This window comes from Natrix helvetica (genome assembly GCF_964273705.1).
Source record: "Natrix helvetica genome assembly, chromosome: 15".
Lineage (NCBI taxonomy): Eukaryota > Metazoa > Chordata > Lepidosauria > Squamata > Natricidae > Natrix > Natrix helvetica.
The window spans coordinates 6,443,674-6,466,320 of NC_138565.1; the positions used below are offsets into that span (position 1 = coordinate 6,443,674).

Genomic DNA, 22,647 nt, shown 5'->3' on the forward strand with positions numbered 1-22,647 from the left:
GAAGGATGGAAAGAAGGAAGGGAAAGGAAGGGAAAGGAAAGGGAAAGGAAAAGGAGACAAGGAAGAAAGGAAAGAAAGGATTTGAGAAAAGGAAGGAAGAATGAAAAGAAGGAAAGGAAAAGGAAAGGAAAATGAGGAGAGGGAGAAAAGGAAGAAGTAAAAAAACGAAGAAAAGGAAGAAAAGAAAGGAAAAGGAGGAAAGGAAAATGAGGAAAAGGAAGAAAAGAAAGGAAAACAGGGAAGAAAGGGTTGCAGAAAAGGAAGGGAGAATGAAAAAAAGAAAAGAGTGGAGAAGGAAAGGAAAACGAGGAAGGAAGGAAGGGGATCGGAGAAAGGGAGGGAGGCGGTCCCATTTTTTTCTGTGCGAAAGTCTTTATTGCATCAATACAAATTGGGTTCAGGATTGTCCGATGGAGACCCTTGTCTTTGCCCAGCGCCGTCTCTAGCGGCCTTTGCCCGGCCCACCACCCCTCTTTTATCCAAACGGTTGAAGCCAACGCGCGACCCCCGTCCAATCCGTGTCTCAGGCGGAGGGGGAAATGGAGCTTCCGTTCCCAAATCTCTCCCACGATACGAAGAGAAAAAAGCACCTGGAAGAGGAAAAAAGGCCCGGTGAGTCTCCCAAATCCCATGGATTGACAAGCCAGCAATACCTCTCAATATAAAGACCAATAATGAAGACCCACCTATTCCAAGCAGCTGGCCTGGCTCAACTTTGATCTTACCATATCGCTCCTGACGGGTTTTTAACTGGGTATTTTAATTATATTTAATTTCTAGGGGTTTTAAATACTGTATTTTAATTGTTTTTACCAATCGACCTCCTCCTTGTGTATGTTTCAGTGTATGTCTTTGCTATATGTTTGTTTTGTTTACATATTTATTTCGTATGTTTCGTTGTACGCCGCCCCGAGTCCTTCGGGAGAGGGTGCGGCTAAGAAATAAATATATTATTATTATTATTATTATTATTATTATTATTATTATTATTATTATTATTAACGCCGATCAGAGCAAATACGGCTCTCACCAAATCCTCCGCTCGGCCGCTTGGGAAAAAGGCCCCGTAGAAACCCAACCAATAAAAAGGGAACTTTCCAAAAATCCCCTGGAAAAATTGCCCGTGACAGCTCCCAGAGAGTTTTCTCCCCTCTCCTTCTTCATCTTTCCTTTCCTTCTCTTCCATTTCTTTCCTTTTGTCTGTCCTCCCTTTTTCCTTCCCTTCCTTTCCCCTTCTTTTCATTTTCCTTTCATCCTTCCTTTCTCCTTCCCTTCCTTTCCTACTTCCTTCTTTCCCTCTCTCCGTGGTTCCATCCTTCCTTCATTTTCCTTTCATTTCTCCTTCCTTCCTTTTTCTTTTTTCATTCTTTACTTCTTCCTTTCCTTCCCTTTTTTCTTTTTCCTTCCCTCCTTTTTCCTTTTCTTTCCTTTTTCCATTATTTTTCCTTTCTGTTTTCTTTCTTTCTTTCCATTTCCTTTCTGTTCCTTTCCTCTTTCCTTCCCTTCTTTTTTCATTTTCCTTTCATCCTTCATTCCTTTTTCTTTTTTCATGCTTTACCCCTTCCTTTCCTTCCCTTCCTTTTTTCCTTCCCTTAGTCTTTCCTCCCTTTTCTTCCCTTTCTTTCCTTCCCTTTCTTTTTCCTTTCTTTCCCTTTCCCTTCCTTTTCCCTTCACTTCCTTTCCTTTTTCCTTCCTTCCCTTTTCCTTTTCTTTTTCCTTCCCCCTTCCCTTTCTGTTCCTTTCCTCTTTCCTTCCCTTCTTTTCATTTTCCTCTCATCCTCCCTTTCTTCTTCCCGTCCTTTTCTTCTTCCTTCCTTCCCTCCTTCCTTTGTTCCTTCCTTTCTTCTTCATTTGCATTTCATTTCTCCTTCCTTCCTTTTTCTTTTTTCATTCTTTACTCTTCCCTTCCCTTCCTTCCTTCCTCCTTTTCTTACCTGCCAGATGTTACAGTTCATCCCGAGGTTTTGTGGGGAAGGAATGGCTGATGGAGCCCCCGTGGCCTATGCTTTGGGCATCCTTCATTGTCTTCTGCGAGCCGCTCCAGGTAGTTTTCCTAGAATCATCATCCCAGATGGTAGAAAACTCCGTATCGCTCATCCATTCGGCATCCCCGGCATAATGGGAAGGATATGCCAGGTAGGGCCGGACGGAAAAGGCCCGCAAATCCCGGTTGCTGAAATACTTTTTGTAATCCTCACTAGGGGAGAGAGGGGGGAAAAGGTGGATTATGCAGGGTTCACTGTAAAAGTATTAAAAAGTTGGGCATGATTCGTAGCCAGCAATACCTCTCAATATAAAGACCAATAATGAATTCCCCAAAACACATACAGAATCTTTTCTTCATTCTATTCTATTCTCTTTTCCATTCCATTCTTCACTCCATTCTTCAATTCTATTCTGTTCTACTCTACTCTACTCTATTCTACTCTAATTCATTCTATTCTACTCTAATTCATTCTATTCTACTCTATTTCATTCTATTCTATTATTCTATTCTATTATTCTACTCTAATTCATTCTATTCTACTCTAATTCATTCTATTCTACTCTATTTCATTCTATTCTATTATTCTATTCTATTATTCTACTCTAATTCATTCTATCCTACTCTAATTCATTCTATTCTACTCTAATTCATTCTATTCTACTCTAATTCATTCTATTCTATTATTCTATTCTATTCTATTCTATTATTCTACTCTAATTCATTCTATCCTACTCTAATTCATTCTATTCTACTCTAATTCATTCTATTCTACTCTAATTCATTCTATTCTACTCTAATTCATTCTATTCTACTCTAATTCATTTTATTCTATTATTCTATTCTATTCTATTATTCTACTCTAATTCATTCTATTCTACTCTAATTCATTCTATTCTACTCTAATTCATTCAATTCTACTCTAATTCATTCTATTCTATTATTCTATTCTATTCTATTATTCTACTCTAATTCATTCTATCCTACTCTAATTCATTCTATTCTACTCTAATTCATTCTATTCTACTCTAATTCATTCTATTCTACTCTAATTCATTCTATTCTATTATTCTATTCTATTCTATTCTATTCTATTATTCTACTCTAATTCATTCTATTCTACTCTAATTCATTCTATTATACTCTAATTCATTCTATTCTACTCTAATTCATTCTATTCTACTCTTTCATTCTATTCTATTATTCTACTCTAATTCATTCTATTCTACTCTAATTCATTCTATTCTACTCTAATTCATTCTATTCTACTCTAATTCATTCTATTCTATTATTCTACTCTAATTCATTCTACGCAAAGGTTTGTCGATTTGCTCTGAGGCCGACCAGATGTTTAGCAGTTCCTCTCTTGCTTCATTCCACACATCCTGCTTTATTTTATTTTTTTTTTGGGGGGGGGAGACATAATTGAGATTGAGCAAACCCAGAATCAAACAAGCAAGCCAGAGGAAGATTGGCTAGGGATCACCAGCCAAGCCTGGATGGAAAAAAAAACACCCCAGAATATAAGCCAAGAGGCTGGGCTCTGTTTTAGCTCACACTACATACACAAATGGCTTTTGCACACAGTTTGGAAGGGAAAGCCAAATGGCTTGGCTGGGAGCCTTACAAGCTGGAAACTCCCAAGAGTTTTTCCTAGTCAAACATTACTTGCTGGAGCAGCGGGGAGCCTCGTTGGCCAGGTCTTTTTCTTGCAAATTCGGAGACGAGAGGATCGGCCCCCATTTCAGATTCTGGGGGGGAGGTGGGTAAAGGTTCCCCTCGCACGTATGTGCTAGTCGTTCCCGACACTAGGGGGCGGTGCTCATCTCCGTTTCAAAGCTGAAGGGGCAGTGCTAACAGAATCATAACAAGGAAGGCTATCCGAAGACGTCTATTCTTTATCTTATCCTATCGTGTCCCTGTTCTAATTCTGTTCTATTCTATTCTATTCTATTCTGTTGTATTCTATTCCCTATTATCTTCTCTTCTCTTCCTATCTCTTATTCTATTCTAATTATCTTCCTTATCCTATGCTATGCTATGCCCTTATTCTTTTCTAATTCTATTCTATTCTATTCTACTCTATTCTCTTCTATTCCTTACTCTATTCTATTCTATTCTGTTGTGTTTTGTTCCTTCTATTCCCTATTTACTTTTCTTCTCTTCTCTTCCTATCCCTTATTCTGTTATTCTCTTCTCTTCTATTCCTTATCCTATCCTATTTTATCCTAGTCTATCCCTTATTATTTTCTAATTCTATTCATTATGCTATGCTATCCCTTATTCTTTTCTAATTCTATTCTATTCTATTCCTTACTCTATTCTATTCTGTTGTGTTTTGTTCCTTCTATTCCCTTTTCTTCTCTTCTCTTCCTATCTCTTATTCTGTTATTCTCTTCTCTTCTATTCCATATGCTATCCTATCCTATCCTTTATTCTTTTCTAATTCCATTCTATTCCTTACTCTATTCTATTCTATTCCATTCCTTACTCTATTCTATTCTGTTCTGTTTTGTTCTGTTCTATTCCCTCTTTCTCTTCTCTTTTCTTCTCTTCTATCCCTATCTCGTATTCTGTTCTTATTCTCTTCTCTTCTATTCCTTATCCTATCCTATCCTATCCTATCCTATCCTATTTTATCCTATCCTAAAGAAACAGAGCAGAAGCCTGGCCAGCTAAAGAAACAGCCCAAGCCAAACATTCGCAAATGACATCATCGCTCAGAAATGAAGGAAAGCCAGTCCGATTTTGCAACACTCAACATCTGTGCTCCAGATGACTCAGGACAGCATGAGCCACAGTCCCCAACTATGCGCATAAAAAATCCCTCCCTCCCTTTCTCTGTCTTTATTCCACCTCCTGCCACCATAAGCGACATTAACAGGATTGGATTAGGTCATTTTCTGGCACACTTTTTGCTAAAATAACTTGGTTAAAGAAATCGTTGGACCAACTGCTGCGTTACTGACCTTTGTAGGAAAGAGTGTGTGAAAACTAAGAAGAGGGAAATAAGGACTGTTATAAAGAGCTGGGGTTTGATTTGGCTCGACGGGGCACTTTGGATTCTATGAAATGAATTCCTAACCAATGCAAACATCCGGTCTCTTGAAGGTTTTTGTTTTAAAGCAGAATATTTAGGTAAATATCTAGGTAAAGGTTCCCCTCGCACATATGTGCTATTCGTTTCTGACTCTAGGGGGCGGTGCTCATCTCCGTTTCAAAGCCCAAGAGCCAGCGCTGTCCGAAGACGTCTCCGGGGTCGTGTGGCCGGCATGTCTCAACGCCGAAGGCGCACGGAACGCTGTTCCTTTCCCACCAAAGGTGGTTCCTATTTTTCTACTTGCAATTTGACATGCTTTCGAACTGCTAGGTTGGCAGAAGCTGGGACAAGTCACGGGAGCTCACTCTGTTATGCGGCGCTGGGGATTCGAACCGGCGAGCTGCCGACCTTTCTGATCGACAAGCTCAGCATCTTAGCTCCTGAACCACCTTTTAAAATATGTAAGGAAGAAGAAATGGACAAGGTGCAAAGCAAAAGGTCTCCCCAAAGGGCGGGATTGAAATCTGCAGGTGCCAAAAAGTAGGAGATGGAAGGGAGCGTCCCATAAGTGGGCTCGGTTGACTGGCTGGCACACCATGTTTTTTTCCTTTCTTTGCCAATACATTTTCACTGGGAATGTTCCCTTTTAAGGTGGATTTTGCCCATTTCGGGTGAGGAAGGGGAGGCTAATCCTTACTTGGGATGTTTGTCATACATAACAGGCAGGAATTCATCCACGGGCAGGATTTTAGAAAGGGGCCGCGCCTCGATCAGCTTCTGAGCCCCCCGTCGCGAGAGGACGTAGGCCAACGTCCAGTAGGAATATTCGGGCACCACCAGATTGGAGATTTCTGCCACCGCTTCCTCTTCGTCGGAGTGGACTTGTTTCCTGCCCAAGTAGCTGAAAAGAGAGAATAACAGAATGACAGTTTCGGAATGACAGATAGGGACCTTGGAGGTCTTCTAGTCCAGTCCCCTGCTCAAGCAGGAGACCCTAGACCATTTCAGTCAAACAGTTGTCCAGTCTCTTCCTGAAAATCTCCAGTGTTGGAGCACCTGCAACTTCTGAAGGCAAGATGTTAACTGTTCTCTCTGTCAGGAAATTTCTCCTTAGTTCTAAGTTGCTTCTCTCCTTGATTGGTTTCCACCTGTTGCTTCTTGTCCTGCCCTCAGGTGCTTTGGAGAACAGGTTGACCCCCTCAGCTTTCAGCTGTGTGGTGACTCGGTGGTTAAGACCCTGGGCTTGTCGGTCGGTTGGTCGGTCGATAGATAGATAGATAGATGATAGATAGATGATACCATAGGTAGGTAGGTAGGTAGGTAGGTAGGTAGGTAGGTAGGTAGGTAGGTAGATAGATAGATAGATAGATAGATAGATAGATAGATAGATGATAGATAGATAGATATGAATCGATGAGATAGATAGATAGATAGATAGATAGATAGATAGATAGATAGATAGATAGATAGAGATAGATAGATAGATAGGGATCGATGAGATAGATAGATAGGCAGGCAGACAGACAGACAGGCAGACAGACAGATATGGATGCTAGATTAGATAGATAGATAGATGATAGATAGATAGATAGATAGATAGATAGATAGATAGATAGATAGATAGATAGATTAGATAGATAGATTAGATAGATAGAAAGACAGACAGACAGACATAGCACTCATATATCACTTTACAGTGCTTTCCAGCCCCCTCTAAGCAGTTTACAGAGTCAGCCTCTTGCCCCCAACAATCCGAGTCCTCCTTTTACCCACCTCGGAAGGATGGAAGGCTGAGTCAAGTAGATAAATAGGTACCACTTCAGAGGGGAAGTAAAAGCGCTCCATGGCATCATGCTGGCCACAGGACCCCAGAAGTCAGCAGGGACTCCTTTCCCTTTTAACCTCTTCTTTGCGGCAGCACCTCAAATATGGGAAGGCCGCTATCGTGTCACTCCCTAGTCCTTCTTTTCGTTAACCCAAGAGATACCCAACAGGTAGGTTCCCATCACCTTCCTCGACACACAGCCCAGGCAAAATCATCATCATCACCACGGGACGTACATCAGCTCCCAGTCGAATTGCGTCCGCTCCAATTCGTCCATCAGCTTCAAAAGGCGCCTCTTGAAATAAGCCTCGAACCGAATGTCGTCTTCCAAGACGAGGGATTTCTCCAGCCCTCTCTCGACAATCTGGAAGACATGCGCAGGCATCTCTGTTTCAAGGGTCTCCTGCTTGGGCGGGGGGGGTTGGACTAGATGACCTCCAAGGTCCCTTCTAATCATTTTAACATTCTATAAGCATTTATAGTTATTGACTTTACCTCCTTGCAGCAAACAGCCTGATTAGCACAAGAAAAAAAAAATCTGCCTCTGCCTCCCAGCAATTTGCCTCCTGGAGCAAACAGCAAGTTTCACTTTTCAATTTCAAGTATCGATCATCAGCTGTTTCAGGCTGCAGGGATTGCTATATAGCCTATTGCAGCCTCCGCAAGCCTCATTTTCCCCGTTTGCTGCAAGGAGGTAAATTTCTGGGAGGCAGAGGCCAAAGGGTGGGGCTACATTCAGTGTATAAGACGCACCCAAACTTTCGCCCTCTTTTAGGGGACAAAAAGGTGCGTCTTATACTCCGAAAAATACGGTGCTTTGAAATTAAGTCCCGTTTAGTTCTGGTTTCTTCGTCATCCTGGTCACCGGAATGGCCTGATGGGAAAAGACATAAGGAAAGGAAAGACAAACCAGGTTTAAAGCTGGACCGTACCTCTTTCCAGACATGGTGGTGACTGAGGAAACAGCCCACCTCCCCTTTGGTGAGGGTCCTCCCCGAAAAGGGGTCATAATACCCAGGCAATAAATTAATGCCGAGTTTCTTGATGCTGCTGCTATTCAGGGCCCTGACAGAGAAAAAAACAAAAACAAAATATTGTAGTCAGAATTGAGGGAAAGGGATCCAGATTTAGCCCAGATCGGAGACGATTGTGCCCTTTCGTGAGATTTGGAGACGTTGGGGATGGCATCTGTGCCCCGAGCCACTCTTAAGGGTAGACTGCTACTGAAAGGGGAGGCTTTGTCATGGACAAAGGCTTTTGACAATGCTTGTGATCTCTCTCTCTTGATCAACGCCCTAAAGGGGGTCCCTTGGAAAGTCAAAGTCTGGGACCCTTTCCACGTTGAAAAAGATTACACAACCCATCAGCCACCTTCCGTCTACCGCGTTAACCATCAAAGGGTCTATTTCCAGCTCAAAGAGAGCCTCCCGCATGCGTTGCCGCCGGTCGGGGCGTCGGGCCAGGTTGATGAGAAACACCTGGGAGAGAAAAAGAGGATGATGAGGGGCCCAAAGGGTCTTTAGAGGGCATCTAGTCCAACCCTGCCCACTGCCCAGTGCAGAACAAATCCGCTTGCCGTTTTTTCCCTCACCTCATCAAACCCGATCTTGGTGGGATGTTTTGGGGGGACGTAGAGGTGCCTGGAGCGGGCCATCGGAGGCCCATCGACTGCAAGGGAGAGGAACAGACCGAGAGGAAATTGTTACACCCTTTCAAAGTTTAAATGTTGTTTTCCTTTTTTTTTTCCCTTAGAAAGCTTGGGAGGGAAGAGAGGGAGAGGAGGGAGGAAGAGAGAAAGAGGGAGGGACAGAGGAAGGAATGGGAAGGGAAGAAAAGGAAAGAAGGAGGAAGGAAAAAGGAAGGGAAGGGAGAGGGAGGAAAGAAGGAAAGAAGGGAGTGAGAGATAAGTAGAAAAAAAGAAAGAAGGAGAAAGAGGAAGAAAGAGAGAGAGAGAAAGAAAGAAAGAGGGAGGGGAGAAAGAAAGAAGGGAGGGAGGGAAGGAGAAATAGAAAGAGAGAGAGAGAGAAAGAAGGGAGGGAGGGATAAATAGGAAAAAGAAAGGAGAAATAGAAAGAGAGGGAAAGAAAGAGGGAGGGGAGAAAGAAAGAAGGGAGGGAGTGATAAATAGAAAAATAAAGAAAGGAGAGAGGGAAGGAGAAATAGAAAGAAAAAGAGAAAGAAACAAAGAAAGAAAGAAGGGAGGGAGGGATAAATAGAAAAAAGAAAGAAAGGAGAGAGGGAAGGAGAAAAAAGAAAGAAAGAGGGAGGGAAGGAGAAATAGAAAGAAAGAAAGAAAGAAAGAAAGAAAGAAAGGAGGGAGTGATGAATAGAAAAAGAAAGAAAGGAGGGAGGGAAGGAGAAATAGAAAGAAAGAAAGAAAGAAAGAAAGAAAGAAAGAAAGGAGGGAGGGAGTGATAAATAGAAAAAGAAAGGGGGAAGGAGAAATAGAAAGAAAGAGAGAAAGAAAGAAAGAAAGAAGGGAGGGATAAATAAAACAAGAAAGAAAGAAAGAAAGAGAAAGAAAGAAAAAATGAGTGACTTCAACTTTTTTCAGTGTGGTAAGGCACAAAAACAACTTCCCACCAATTCAAGCCCTTTCCAAAATCGCGACCCCATTCCCACCCTCAAGACCTAAAGTCCCACCTAGAGCCCCCCACCTCTCTCAACACCCCCCCGTCCCCAAAGCAAGCGTTAATCCTTCCCAGGAGGCTCTCTGGGGAACCTGGGACCTTTGCGGGGGGGGGATACGAGGGGGGGGCTCTACCCACCGATAGCCTCCAGGACGAGATGCACAAACTGGACCTCTTCCTCTTCCAGCGTCTGGTGGGAGCCCATCGGCACGTTGATGTACCCGAACCTCTCCTGGTTGCAGAGAAACATCTCCGCTCCTGGGTGGAGAAAAACGGTTCTGATCCAGCTTCCCCCCCCCCCAAACACGACAAAGCTCCTCATGGGAACTCAAAAGATTCCTTTAATAGGAACGTCGGAGGCCTCGGTAAAAAAGTTTATATCTCGCAGGCTAACAAGTCCCTAACAAGTCCGTCCGGCAGGGAGATGAATAGTTGTTTGCCATCTCTATCCATCTCCACCCTCTGCCTTTCATCCCCAGAGCTAGGTGGGGCTTTGCTAGCAGTGGTGGCTTTTCTGTCCTGAGGACCGGCTCATAGATTTCCACTGTTCTCCTCTCCTCTGCCTTCTGTGAATCCAAGCATCAGGAACTGGACCCGGCTGTTCCTCCTCTTCCTCATCAGCCACCTCCAGACCTGGGGACTGTTGACTCTCCATCTGAGGGCGGGAGCTCACTCCGTTAGGCGGCGCTAGGGATTCGAACCGCCAAACTGCCGACCTTCCTGTTCGACAAGCTCAGCCTCTTAGCCCCTGAGCCACCACGTCTCCTTGAAATGGCTAGTGACATGCTATTATGTAAAAGTAGAAAGTTGAGGTTTGATCATTCGTGTTTTATTTTATCGGAATCGAAAAATCAAGACCCTTTTTTATTCTTTTTTTTTTCTCTACACTTCTCACTTTTCCTCGCCTATTTTTTCCTACTCTCGGCTTTTCTATTTTTCCACGTTATATCAGCAACAAATAACAGCTGTAAAATCCCCTTCCCTCCAAAAAACAAGATTATTTTTCGACTGCCTCTCCTTACCTGCAACTTGGCAAGAGTAGGCAAAGACGCTAATGTCGTCAAAGGGCCAAGAGTAGGTGGGGTGGGGTGGGTAGAAGGCCAGGTGGGTGGTGTCGTCCTTTTGCAGATCGATCAAAAAGGTTCCGAAGACCATCGGCACAGCGAAACACCCGAGACGCTGGCGGTTCTTGGTAGGGAAATAGTCCACGGTGCGTCGATAATAACCCTGGCGGGAATAAGTTCCTTTATGTCCAGGGTCCCCGGGGCATATTTTGTCCACCCAATGCCAAGGAATAAAATATATGCACCAGGTTAAACTCAATTGTTTTACCCTTCTGATCAGAAAGAGGTAGTGCCCGACTTACCACCATGAGGCCAAAATATCTGTTGTGAGATGGCTGTCGGAAGGAAGGAAGGAGGGAGGAGATGGAAATGACAGGGAAGGAGGGAGGGAGGGAAGAAGGAAAGGAGGAAGGAAGGAAGGTGATGAGATTGAGAGGAAGGAAGGAGGTGAGATTGAGAGGAAGGAAGGAAAGGAGAGAGGAAGGAGATGAAATTGAGAGGAAGGAAGAAAGGAAGGAAAGGAGGGAGGGAGGAGATGAGATTGAGAGGAAGGAAGGAGATGAGATTGAGAGGAAGGAAGGAAGGAAGGAAGGAAGGAAGGAAGGAAGGAAGGAAGGAAGGAAGGAAAGGAGAGAGGAAGGAGATGAGATTGAGAGGAAGGAAGGAAGGAAAGGAGGAAGGAAGGAAGGAAGGAAAGGAGGGAGGGAGGAGATGAGATTGAGAGGAAGGGAGGAGATGAGATTGAGAGGAAGGAAGGAGGTGAGATTGAGAGGAAGGAAGGAGATGAGATTGAGAGGAAGGAAAGAAGGAAGGAAAGGAAGGAGGAAGGAGATAGGATTAAGAGGAAGGAAGGAGATGAGATTGAGAGGAAGGTAGGAAGGAAAGGAGGGAGGGAGGAGATGAGATTGAGAGGAAGGAAGGAGATGAGATTGAGAGGAAGGAAGGAAGGAAGGAAGGAAGGAAAGGAGAGAGGAAGGAGATGAGATTGAGAGGAAGGAAGGAAGGAAAGGAGGAAGGAAGGAAGGAAGGAAAGGAGGGAGGGAGGAGATGAGATTGAGAGGAAGGGAGGAGATGAGATTGAGAGGAAGGAAGGAGGTGAGATTGAGAGGAAGGAAGGAGATGAGATTGAGAGGAAGGAAAGAAGGAAGGAAAGGAAGGAGGAAGGAGATAGGATTAAGAGGAAGGAAGGAGATGAGATTGAGAGGAAGGTAGGAAGGAAAGGAGGGAGGGAGGAGATGAGATTGAGAGGAAGGAAGGAGATGAGATTGAGAGGAAGGAAGGAAGGAAGGAAGGAAGGAAGGAAGGAAGGAAAGGAGAGAGGAAGGAGATGAGATTGAGAGGAAGGAAGGAAGGAAAGGAGGAAGGAAGGAAGGAAGGAAAGGAGGGAGGGAGGAGATGAGATTGAGAGGAAGGGAGGAGATGAGATTGAGAGGAAGGAAGGAGATGAGATTGAGAGGAAGGAAGGAAGGAAGGAAGGAAGGAAGGAAGGAAGGAAAGGAGAGAGGAAGGAGATGAGATTGAGAGGAAGGAAGGAAGGAAAGGAGGAAGGAAGGAAGGAAGGAAAGGAGGGAGGGAGGAGATGAGATTGAGAGGAAGGGAGGAGATGAGATTGAGAGGAAGGTAGGAAGGAAAGGAGGGAGGGAGGAGATGAGATTGAGAGGAAGGAAGGAGATGAGATTGAGAGGAAGGAAGGAAGGAAGGAAGGAAGGAAGGAAAGGAGAGAGGAAGGAGATGAGATTGAGAGGAAGGAAGGAAGGAAGGAAAGGAGGAAGGAAGGAAGGAAGGAAAGGAGGGAGGGAGGAGATGAGATTGAGAGGAAGGGAGGAGATGAGATTGAGAGGAAGGAAGGAGATGAGATTGAGAGGAAGGAAGGAAGGAAGGAAGGAAGGAAGGAAGGAAGGAAGGAAAGGAGAGAGGAAGGAGATGAGATTGAGAGGAAGGAAGGAAGGAAAGGAGGAAGGAAGGAAGGAAGGAAAGGAGGGAGGGAGGAGATGAGATTGAGAGGAAGGGAGGAGATGAGATTGAGAGGAAGGAAGGAGATGAGATTGAGAGGAAGGAAGGAAGGAAGGAAGGAAGGAAGGAAGGAAGGAAGGAAGGAAGGAAGGAAGGAAGGAAAGGAGAGAGGAAGGAGATGAGATTGAGAGGAAGGAAGGAAGGAAAGGAGGAAGGAAGGAAGGAAGGAAAGGAGGGAGGGAGGAGATGAGATTGAGAGGAAGGAAGGAAGGAAGGAAGGAAGGAAGGAAGGAAGGAAGGAAAGGAGAGAGGAAGGAGATGAGATTGAGAGGAAGGAAGGAAGGAAGGAAGGAAGGAAGGAAGGAAGGAAGGAAGGAAGGAAAGGAGAGAGGAAGGAGATGAGATTGAGAGGAAGGAAGGAAGGAAAGGAGGAAGGAAGGAAGGAAGGAAAGGAGGGAGGGAGGAGATGAGATTGAGAGGAAGGGAGGAGATGAGATTGAGAGGAAGGAAGGAAGGAAGGAAAGGAAGGAGGAAGGAGATAGGATTAAGAGGAAGGAAGGAGATGAGATTGAGAGGAAGGTAGGAAGGAAAGGAGGGAGGGAGGAGGTGAGATTGAGAGGAAGGAAGGAGATGAGATTGAGAGGAAGGAAAGAAGGAAGGAAAGGAGGGAGGAAAGAGATGAGATTTAGAGGAAGGAAGGAAGGAAAGGAGGGAGGAAGGAAGAAAGTTGAATACAATTTTGTCCCATTTTACCACCTTGCTTGCCACAGTTGTTAAGTGATACCCTGCCGTTGATAAGTTAGCAACACAATTGTGAAGTGAATCTGGTTTTCCCAGTGCCTCCACTTGTCAGAAGGTCGCAGAGGGCGTCACCTCACCCCAGGACATCGCAACCGTCATAAATATGAGTCGGTTGCCAAGCCTCTGAGGTTTGATCCGGTGACCCTGAGATTGCGGCAACAGTCAGAGGGGTGAAAAAATGATCACAAGCCACTTTCTTCAGTTGCCATCGTAATTTTGAAGGGCCACGAAATGAACTGTCGTAAGTCGAGGACTATCGGTGTTCAAACCTGCCTGCTTACCTGCGGCGTGATCCCACACCAGAAATTAGAATAATAAGTCTGGGAATCCATCATGGGGGCGATGACTGACTTGTTTTGTGCGATGAGGAATTTCAGGGTTTGGTTGTTGGTCAGGATGCTGTCTGTGTCGGCAAACTAGGAGCAAAAGACACATACCACCTCAGTCACGGGGAAGGAGGAGGAGGAGGAGGAGGCAGCGGCTGTGGGGTCTTTTAGTGCTCTCTGAGCTTCGTGGTTTTGTTGCAGACATTTCATGACCCAACTAGATAACATCATCAGTTCCAGAAGGGAGAGAAAGCAAATCCCAGCTCTTCGTAGCACTGATGATGTTCCCTTGATGGGTCATGAAACGTCTGCAAGGACACAGCCCAGTTCAGAGAGCACTAGGGACCACACAGAGAAATGCACGAAAATGCATAAAATCCTTTGCTTCAAATTCCCTCAATGTTCTTTTTTCCTGCGGCATGTGGGACCTCCCCCGCCCAAAAAAATTTGAACCGAATCGTGGTTTAACGGGATGGGTTCAGCCAGCAGGCTATAAACCAAGGCCTGGGGGCTTTGTACCATTCAGTCTTTGGATGAATTTAGCCCCTGGTCAGATTTACCAAAATGTAACCGGCTTCTTGAGATCGAGCGAAAGTCAGGGCTTCCTCCTTCAGTCTCATCATCTGTTCAAAGCGCGGATCCGTCCAATGTTTGGGTCCCAGTTCGTTGGGATAAGATCTAAAAATAAAGCGAAAACAAGGACGAAAGAGTCCGGTGTTCTGCCCCGCCAGCGGCTAGCGGAGCTGGCAGCAGATTCGGACAGTGAGGAGGTTGGGGAGGAACATGGACCAGTCCTGGAGTCTGGGGAAGGCTCCAATGAGGGCTCTGTGTCAGAGGCAGAGAGGGGGACAGAGCCGTCTGACAGTTATCAGCTGCCTTCGGAGTCAGACATCAGTGAGGCAGAAGAACAGCTGGAGCCTGTTCCCAGTGTGCGCATGCACAGAGTTGCCAAACGAAGGGAACAGCTAGGGAACAAGCGCCCACTCAGGAGTAAAGCCACAGGTGGACAGTGAATGTCTCCTCCCATGGGAAATAAAAGAGGAGCAAAAGAGGAGTGGAGTTTGCAGGAGGCAATTAGTTCAATTCATTCGGGTGAAGATCTGCTCCTGAGTTCTTTGCCAAAGTAATTGCTGCTACAGCGTGGAGTTTGGAAGATATCGGCCTGGCATCTCTCCAAGCCTGAGAAAGGTCTGTAGTTTTGAAACCACTTGAAATACTGTTGGCCGGGACTTTGCTGGAGAGGAATTCCCTTTAAGCTAAATAAAAAGGGGTTTTATCGGGACGAGGAGTCGGATTCATGATCTTGGGAAGCCTAGGTCAGAACATCAGAAGCAAGAAACTTTCATCAAGTTTCTCTAAAGTGTAAAATTCCACTTTTTTTTTTTTGCCAGGGAAGAGTTATAGATATTTTGCCTTCTGGAGGGGGAAGGGAAAGAAAATTTGGATCTATTTGTTTTAACATCGCGTGGAATTTTTCTGTGTATGCATTTGGAAAGTTTACGATGGACATTTTAACCTTAAAAATAAAGGAGAAGGAAGAAACGGAATACTTTTTTTAACGTGGGACTTGTTTTACCAATGGCTAACTAACAGAAATAGAGGTTAAAGGTAAAGATAAAGGTTCCCCTCGCACATCTGTGTTAGTCGTTCCCGACTCCCGGGGGCAGTGCTCATCTCCGTTTCAAAGCCGAAGAGCCAGCGCTGTCCGAAGACGTCTCCGTGGTCATGTGGCCGGCATGATTCAATGCCGAAGGCGCACGGAACGCTGTTCCCTTCCCACCAAAGGTGGTTCCTATTTTTCTACTTGCATATTTGATGTGCTTTCGAACTGCTAGGTCGGCAGAAGGTGGGACAAGTAACGGGAGCTCACTCCGTTAGGGATTCGAACTGCCGAACTACCGACCTTTCTAATCGACAAGCTCAGCTTCTTAGCCTCTGAGCCACCGCATCCAATAAATAGAGGTTAGAAACTACCGGTACTAAAAAGATTAAGAGAATGATGAATTATATAATGAAAGCTTTTCTAGTATGGGAAAGCTAATACCACCATTACTATGTGATTATTATTAATGTATATTATGATTATGCTTATTGTCTTTTTGTTGTTCAAAACTAATTGAACTCAGACAAGACGCTGTTCATTTAGATTTTGAGGGTTTTTTAATGTTTATTAAAGAAAAATGTATCAATAATATCTATATCTATCATCTATCTATCATCTATCTATCTATCTATCTATCGATCGATCGATCGACCGACCGACCTACCTACCTACCTACCTACCTACGTGTGTGTGTGTATGTGTATTCCAGCATAACTCTGGAACGCCTCGAGCAATTTCAATCAAACTTGGTACACAGATGACTTACTCTCTGGAAACAAATACTGTGGTGGGTAAGACACCCCTAACATCCTTCAGAATGTGTTATTCTGTTAAGATGCAGCCTGCTGTGCATTAAAATGGTTTCTACTGTACTGCCGTAAAATGGCTTCTCCTGTGCAGCGCAGTGGAGTTGTCATGGTAATGGCTTCACAGTACTCCACAAGGGGGCTAAAAGGAAAGTTTAGAACGAGGCACTCGGTTTGAGGAAGGGTCGACTGCCTCTGTTCAGAGAGGCTCTATTGGAAGGCCTCAGACAAACGCACCTGGGCTCTTCCACAGATCTCCACACGATGGACCGGTAACGTTTCTCCACCGCGCCGAGCCATTCCTGCAGCATTTGCGTGGTGTTGTCGACGTTGTGATCCGTGGCGCACCTGGGAAAGGGAGGGGAGGAGGGCGAAATAGATTCCGGTTGCTCCCCAAAGCTGTGGGTCCGAAGGTCTGTGTTCAAATCCACCCGTTTGCGATTTAAAAATAAAATAAAAAATCAGCAGCCTCGGGTCAAAAGAAGCACAAAACAATGTATTGAAGATGCCGGAGATTTAAAAAGAAACAACATTGTGAGAACCATTGTGGGCGATCAAAGTTCCCCCTCCTCTCTCATCCCAGAAGCTTTTGGACTCCAAGGCACATAAATCCACTGGCTGGGGATTATGGGAGCTGTCCAGCACATGCCAGGAGCATCAGCGGTCTCCTCCATAGAGTCTTAGGGGAAGCCTGTTCTTCCCAATGGCTCACTTCAAGGCAACATTCTCCCTAGTTCTCTTTTGGCATCATCAGACCTAGGACTGCCCCCGTGCAAAATGGAAAGGTCACCACTAAGAGCAGACATCGCCATCAGGGGTCGGTTCCTACCTGCGTTGGTACCGGTTGGCTTCGCGCGCACTTTGCAGTTCTGCGCAGGCGCAAAGACCATGAAAAACTAAATTAAAAAAACCATGCCGGCAATGGCAGCGGAGAACCGGTTCAGGGGCGTGGCCAGCTTGGGTCCCTGCCAGTGCTGTGACCCGGGCCAAATTACCACTACCGGTTCATCTAGGTCCCCAATCCGCAACTTTTCAACAACTGCAACTGTGACTCCTTCAAAACATTCTTAAAGATCTATCTCATCCTGGGCACCTATTTTTTTTTTTGAACTATTACCATCTGGCAGCCGGTACAGGACAATAAAAACCAGGACAAATCGGCTGAAAAACAGCTTCTATCCCAGGGCAAAAGCTATATTGAATTCTACCGTATATAGCACAATATTAATGCAAGATCAGGGGTTTTCCATTCAATTGTATAGAATGCGAAGGATGTAGGCTTTGTTTTATTTTTATTGTTTTCTTATGTCTGACTAGCTGGATACCCATGCTCCGCTACGAAACTATGCCATCGGGCTTACTAAACGGACAGCTTGAAAATTAATGAGCAGTTACGATCGGCCTCTCCTCTCCCCTTCTCTCCCTCAGGCTGGCCCCATTGATCCTATCTTATCCCCTTCTCTCCCTCAGTCTTATAACTCCTTAGCATCAGAGCATTTTTCAGGTGGGGAGGGGGAGTAGGTCTAAACTGGCGGCCCGCAGGCCAGATGACTCACGCAATGCCCACACCCAAGTGGCAGTTGGCACAGAGTTCTTTTCAGGTGGGGAGGGGGAGTAGGATGTCTAAACTGGCAGCCCGCAGGCCAGATGAGTCACGCAATGCCCACACCCAAGTGGCAGTTGGCACAGAGTTCTTTTCAGGTGGGGAGGGGGAGTAGAACGTCTAACTCCTTAGCGTCAGAGCGTGTTAATCATAATATAAGAAATACTAATGAGCCGATGGTCACTTCGAAAAATCCTTTGTTAGCGAGCACCTAGAAGCCCAGAGGAATGTACGTGCCAAATTTTCAAGTTTGTAGGCTTTACGGTTTTGGAGATTTCGTGATGATACGTGAGTGGTAATTCGCTTATATATAGAGAGAGATACACTGAAGATGGCATTTAATTTCGTGGAATGACAATAAAGTAACTAACTATGGTAACTTATTGGAGCCACAAACCAAATGGATGCCAGCAGTCAAGAATTTTCAAAATTGGTTTTGCTAAAGTTGCCTTCAGAAGAAAATAGATTGTCAGCCACAATAAATCAGGAATCCAGGTGGTTCAAATGAATATATAGATTTCTTCTTCTTCTTCTTCTTCTTCTTCTTCTTCTTCTTCTTCTTCTTCTTCTTCTTCTTCTTCTTCTTCTTCTTCTTCTTCTTCTTCTTCTTCTTCTTCTTCTTCTTCTTCTTCTTCTTCTTCTTTCTTTTCAACCAAATTCCTTATCATTGGAATTGTGCATCTCTGAATTCTCCTCGTTTTTTTCCTCTCTGCACAGGCTAGAAAACCCGCAGAAGGCCTGTTCTGTCACAAGCAAAGATGTTCCTTGGCTCAGCCGTTTCCTTGAAATTACATGTTTACTTTCCAAGTGCCTCTCAAGCTGCGTTGGGTTATGCCAACACATCAACTCCAAACATATTCCTAGGCGCGTGGCATGTCCATTCAGTTGGGATCTGTGCTTTGTCGCTTAGTCAACTGGCTACCCTTGAACGAAACAGAATTCCAAGCCAAGTCAAATACGCTCTAATTGCAGGATAATTAGGATTATGAAGTGAGAGGGAAATGGGAAGGAGAGGAAATTTAAAAATCCCTGTCGTCGTAAGAGGACGGATGGGCCAAAGAGAGGGAGCTGGGAGGGGTGGTGGTGGATAATGGGAGTTGTAATCCATGACCTCTGGAGGCGGCTGAATGGGGAGATGGGCCCTCTGCAGAAAAGTAGTAGAGAAATTGTCTTGTGAACAGGCCAAAGAGAAAGTGAGGCCCAGATGTTGAAGGAAGAAGAGGAATAAGAAGAGGGAGGGAGGAGAGGGAGAAAGAGAAGGAAGGAAATGAGAATGAGAGGAAAGAAGGAAGGAAGGAGAGCGAGAAAGAGAAGGAAAGAAGGCAGGAAGGAAGAAAATGAGAATGAGAGGAAGGAAGGAAGGAGAGGGAGAAAGAGAAGGAAAGAAGGCAGGAAGGAAGAAAATGAGAATGAGAGGAAGGAAGGAAGGAAGGAAGGAGAGGGAGAAAGAGAAGGAAAGAAGGAAGGAAGGAAGAAAATGAGAATGAGAGGAAGGAAGGAAGGAAGGAAGGAAGGAAGGAAGGAGAGGGAGAAAGAGAAGGAAAGAAGGCAGGAAGGAAGAAAATGAGAATGAGAGGAAGAAAGGATAGGGAGAAAGAGATGGATGGAAGGAAGGAAATGAGAATGAGAGGAAGGAAGGAGAGGGAGAAAGAGATGGATGGAAGGAAGGAAATGAGAATGAGAGGAAGGAAGGAAATAAATTGTCTTGTAAACAGGCAAAGAAAAAGAGAGTCCCAGTTGTTGAAGAAAGAAGAGGAAACAGAATAAAAAGAGGAAGGGAGGGAGGGAAGAGATGGAAGGAAGGAAGGAAGGAAGGGGAAAAGGAAAGGAAGAGAAGGAGGAGAAAAGGAAGGAAAGAAAGAAAGAAAGAATAAAGAAAGAAAGAAAGAAAGAAAGAAAGAAAGAAAGAAAGAAAGAAAGAAAGAAAACAAATAGAAATTACTGTGCAACGATGTCTAGAACTTGGATCCTGATTTTCTGGAACTGCCCAGCGACATCCTAAAATCACCTCCATCGCTTTAACAGATCTCACAGATGGAGAAAAGCTCATCTTGTCCTTTATATAAAAACCACCCACCATTCTTATGACATTGCTGGACTTGGGTATTTCACAAGTTCCTAAAAAAAAGAAACCACAAATTGCTCTTTTGTTTTTGGCCAGGGAGAAGCTTTGAAACACAGCAAAAGGAGGGGGGGGGATCCTGTGATCTTTGCCAGCAGCCCAGGTGGAGGTAGGGAGACAGGTGAGCCATACCTACCGGGCTGGGAATGGTAGTTGTTTGAGGGTACAGGCCAGGTCACGGGTGAGATGAGAGGGATGGCAGATCAATGACTCTTGGGGGGGAAGGGAAATGAATTTATTTGCAGCCTCTGGTTCCTCGGGGGCCTTGGGCATCTTCTAAACCAGCAGGGGACCACTGGTGGTCCGTAAGAAAAATTTGGTGGTCTGCAGAAAACTTATTTGCATTTTTTCATATTGTACTAAATCAGGGGTCTTCAAACTACTGGACTGATAAATGCAATGGACACTTGTGTTGCTGCAGAGAGTCTCCCCCTTTGGGGTCTTTTTGGGTAGGTCGGAGGGGGGCAGAAATTCTGACTTGGGGTCTCCTTCAGCCTCCTGGTGGGGGGCTTTGGGCGAAGGCTGGAGGGAAGAGCCGCTGGTGGCAAAGAGCCAGAGGGCCTCGTTCCAGTGGGACTGCATCATGGCCTGGAACTGGCTAACTATCTCATCCCGTTGAGCCTCTAGGCGCTGGCACCTGGCCTTGCACTCCCGCAGGTCTTCCCTCTGCTTGCGAAGCCTATGCTCCTAGTCCTCAATGAGGTGCTTCCGCTGAGCTTCCTTCTCGGCCAGATCCCATTTGAACTGAGCTCTTTTGCCAACTCTTTTTCCTGGGGGCTGCTTAGCTCCAGCAATGGCTTCCTGTTGGGGGCCCTAAGGAGCCTGGGCGGGCAGGCGAGGAGGGGCTGGGAGGGGAGGGGCGAGTAGAGGCTGGTGAGGCGCCCCTTGACGTGAGTGATATTGAGTTGGCCAGACCCACCCAGTCACACAACTGCCTAGCCACGCCCACCCAGCAGGTCATTAGGCAGATAAATTATGAAATTAGTGGCCCCTGAGGTCCCAAAGGTTGGGGACCCCTGTTCTAAACCACATACTGTAGCATAAAACACGATGTGACATTCAGTTTTGCTTAAAAAATATATCTATATCTATATATCTATATTTATATCTATACCTACCCACCAACCCATCCACCCATCCATCCATCCATCTATCATCTATCATCTATCTATCTATCTATCTATCTATCTATCTATCTATCTATCTATCTATCATCATCTATCTATTATTATCTATCTATCTATCTATCTATCTATCTATCATCTATCTATTATTATCTATCTATCTATCTATCTATCTATCATCTATCATCTATCATCTATCATCTATCATCTATCATCTATCTATTATTATCTATCTATCTATCTATCTATCGATCTATCTATCTATCTATCATCTATCATCTATCTATCTATCATCTATCTATTATTATCTATCTATCTATCTATCTATCTATCGATCGATCTATCGATCTATCGATCTATCGATCTATCGATCTATCGATCTATCGATCTATCATCATCATCATCATCTATCTAATATATCCCTCTCTCCTCGCACAATAGGGGCCAGAACCCACATCCTGATATTGTTTTGAGGTCTTGGACTATAACTCCCATCCTGCTGGGATGGGGGAGGATGGGAGTTGCAGTCTGTTGCATCTGCAGGGCAGGGGTGAGGGGAGTGGAGAACTGGTTTCAGCTACGCTGAGGCCAAACCCCAAAAGGAAGAGCAGAGATCAGAGGAAAAACAAGAGAGGAAGAAAAATAAATCCCATGGAAAAGCCACCACAGGGCAAACGACAGGCAAAGGCACCCCAGCACCCCAAAACCTCAATTCTGCACCCCCAGCTAGCATCCATTAACACTCGGGGAGGGGTGAGAGAAATAGGTTCCCAATCGGTTTTGCAAATCTAATGAAGACACTCCCCCCCCCCCAAAAAACCCACTGTCCTTAAGTGGGATGCCCTCTGGATGCCTCCCACTGCATTCCCCCCTCGCCCCTGGCCCTCCCAGAGTCCCAGAGTCAGGAAGGCACTCCCCAAAAGAGAGAGGGAGGGTCTTTCAAACACCCCAAGTCTTTCCCCAGCCAGCCTCACCCATGCAAGAACTTCGTGCAAAAGAATGTTCAACCAGACCCCCACAACGCAGTCTCAAAGACCCCAACTCTGGACAGAGGAGAAACCCCCTCCCCTTCCAGCAGGCAGCTGTTCCAGCTAGGGGGGAGGGAGTGTCGGCGCTTTGCAAGGAAACCCCCCTCCCCAAAAACACAAGCGCTCACCAAATGAAGATGCGCTCCGCGGGGTAATCCAGGCGGTCCAGGGCCCCCAAGTAGTGGGGAAGAGAGTGCTGGGCATTGCGGGCCAGGATGGCGACCACCACGGTGGGCAGCTCGTCCTCTTCCTCCTCCCTGGCCGGGGGTCCTCCTCCTCCTTCCTCCGTGGGGGGAGAGGGGACCCCCAGACCCAGGAGGAGAAGCGCAAAAGCGCAGCGGAGCAAAGCGACGGGCGGAGGCATCGCGGCGGCCACGGAGGAGGAGGAGGAGGAAGAGGAGGGGGCGTAGGGGGGGCAGAGGAGGGAGCAGAGGCGGGGGCGGAGCCAAGGGGAGGGGTGGGGCCAGAAAAAAAGGGGGGTGGGCTTGAATCTGTTCCCCGGAATCGAAGCTGCTTCGCCCGCACCGGGATCCTGCTCGCTGCCCCCCCGAGCCTAGACCCGTGAACGCGAGGTCAACTCCCTTTCCCATCCCAGGTGAGGATGATGGGCCTTGCAGTCCGCTGCCCAACTTTAGACCCACGCCTTTGTTCAGTTGCAGGAATCCCGGGGGCGGAGAATCGGTCCGTCAAACCGCTAGTCCTCATGACGTTTTCACCGCTTTGACAGAGCTGGAAGGG

General features: G+C 45.7%; 1 protein-coding gene across 1 annotated transcript; it reads right to left on the reverse strand.

Annotated features, from left to right (window-relative positions):
- Positions 1-20: 20 nt before the first annotated feature.
- CERCAM (cerebral endothelial cell adhesion molecule) lies at positions 21-22,276 on the reverse strand. Its single transcript, XM_081967159.1, has 13 exons — positions 22,038-22,276; positions 16,270-16,380; positions 14,184-14,301; positions 13,579-13,713; positions 10,502-10,706; positions 9,618-9,737; positions 8,441-8,517; positions 8,221-8,327; positions 7,782-7,914; positions 7,086-7,213; positions 5,722-5,925; positions 1,935-2,197; positions 21-590 (listed from the first exon to the last, which is right to left on the reverse strand). The coding sequence occupies exons 1-12, from the start codon at positions 22,271-22,273 to the stop codon at positions 1,945-1,947; spliced, it is 1,827 nt and encodes a 608-aa protein (XP_081823285.1). The 5' UTR covers positions 22,274-22,276; the 3' UTR covers positions 21-590; positions 1,935-1,944.
- Between the last annotated feature and the right edge of the window lie 371 nt (positions 22,277-22,647).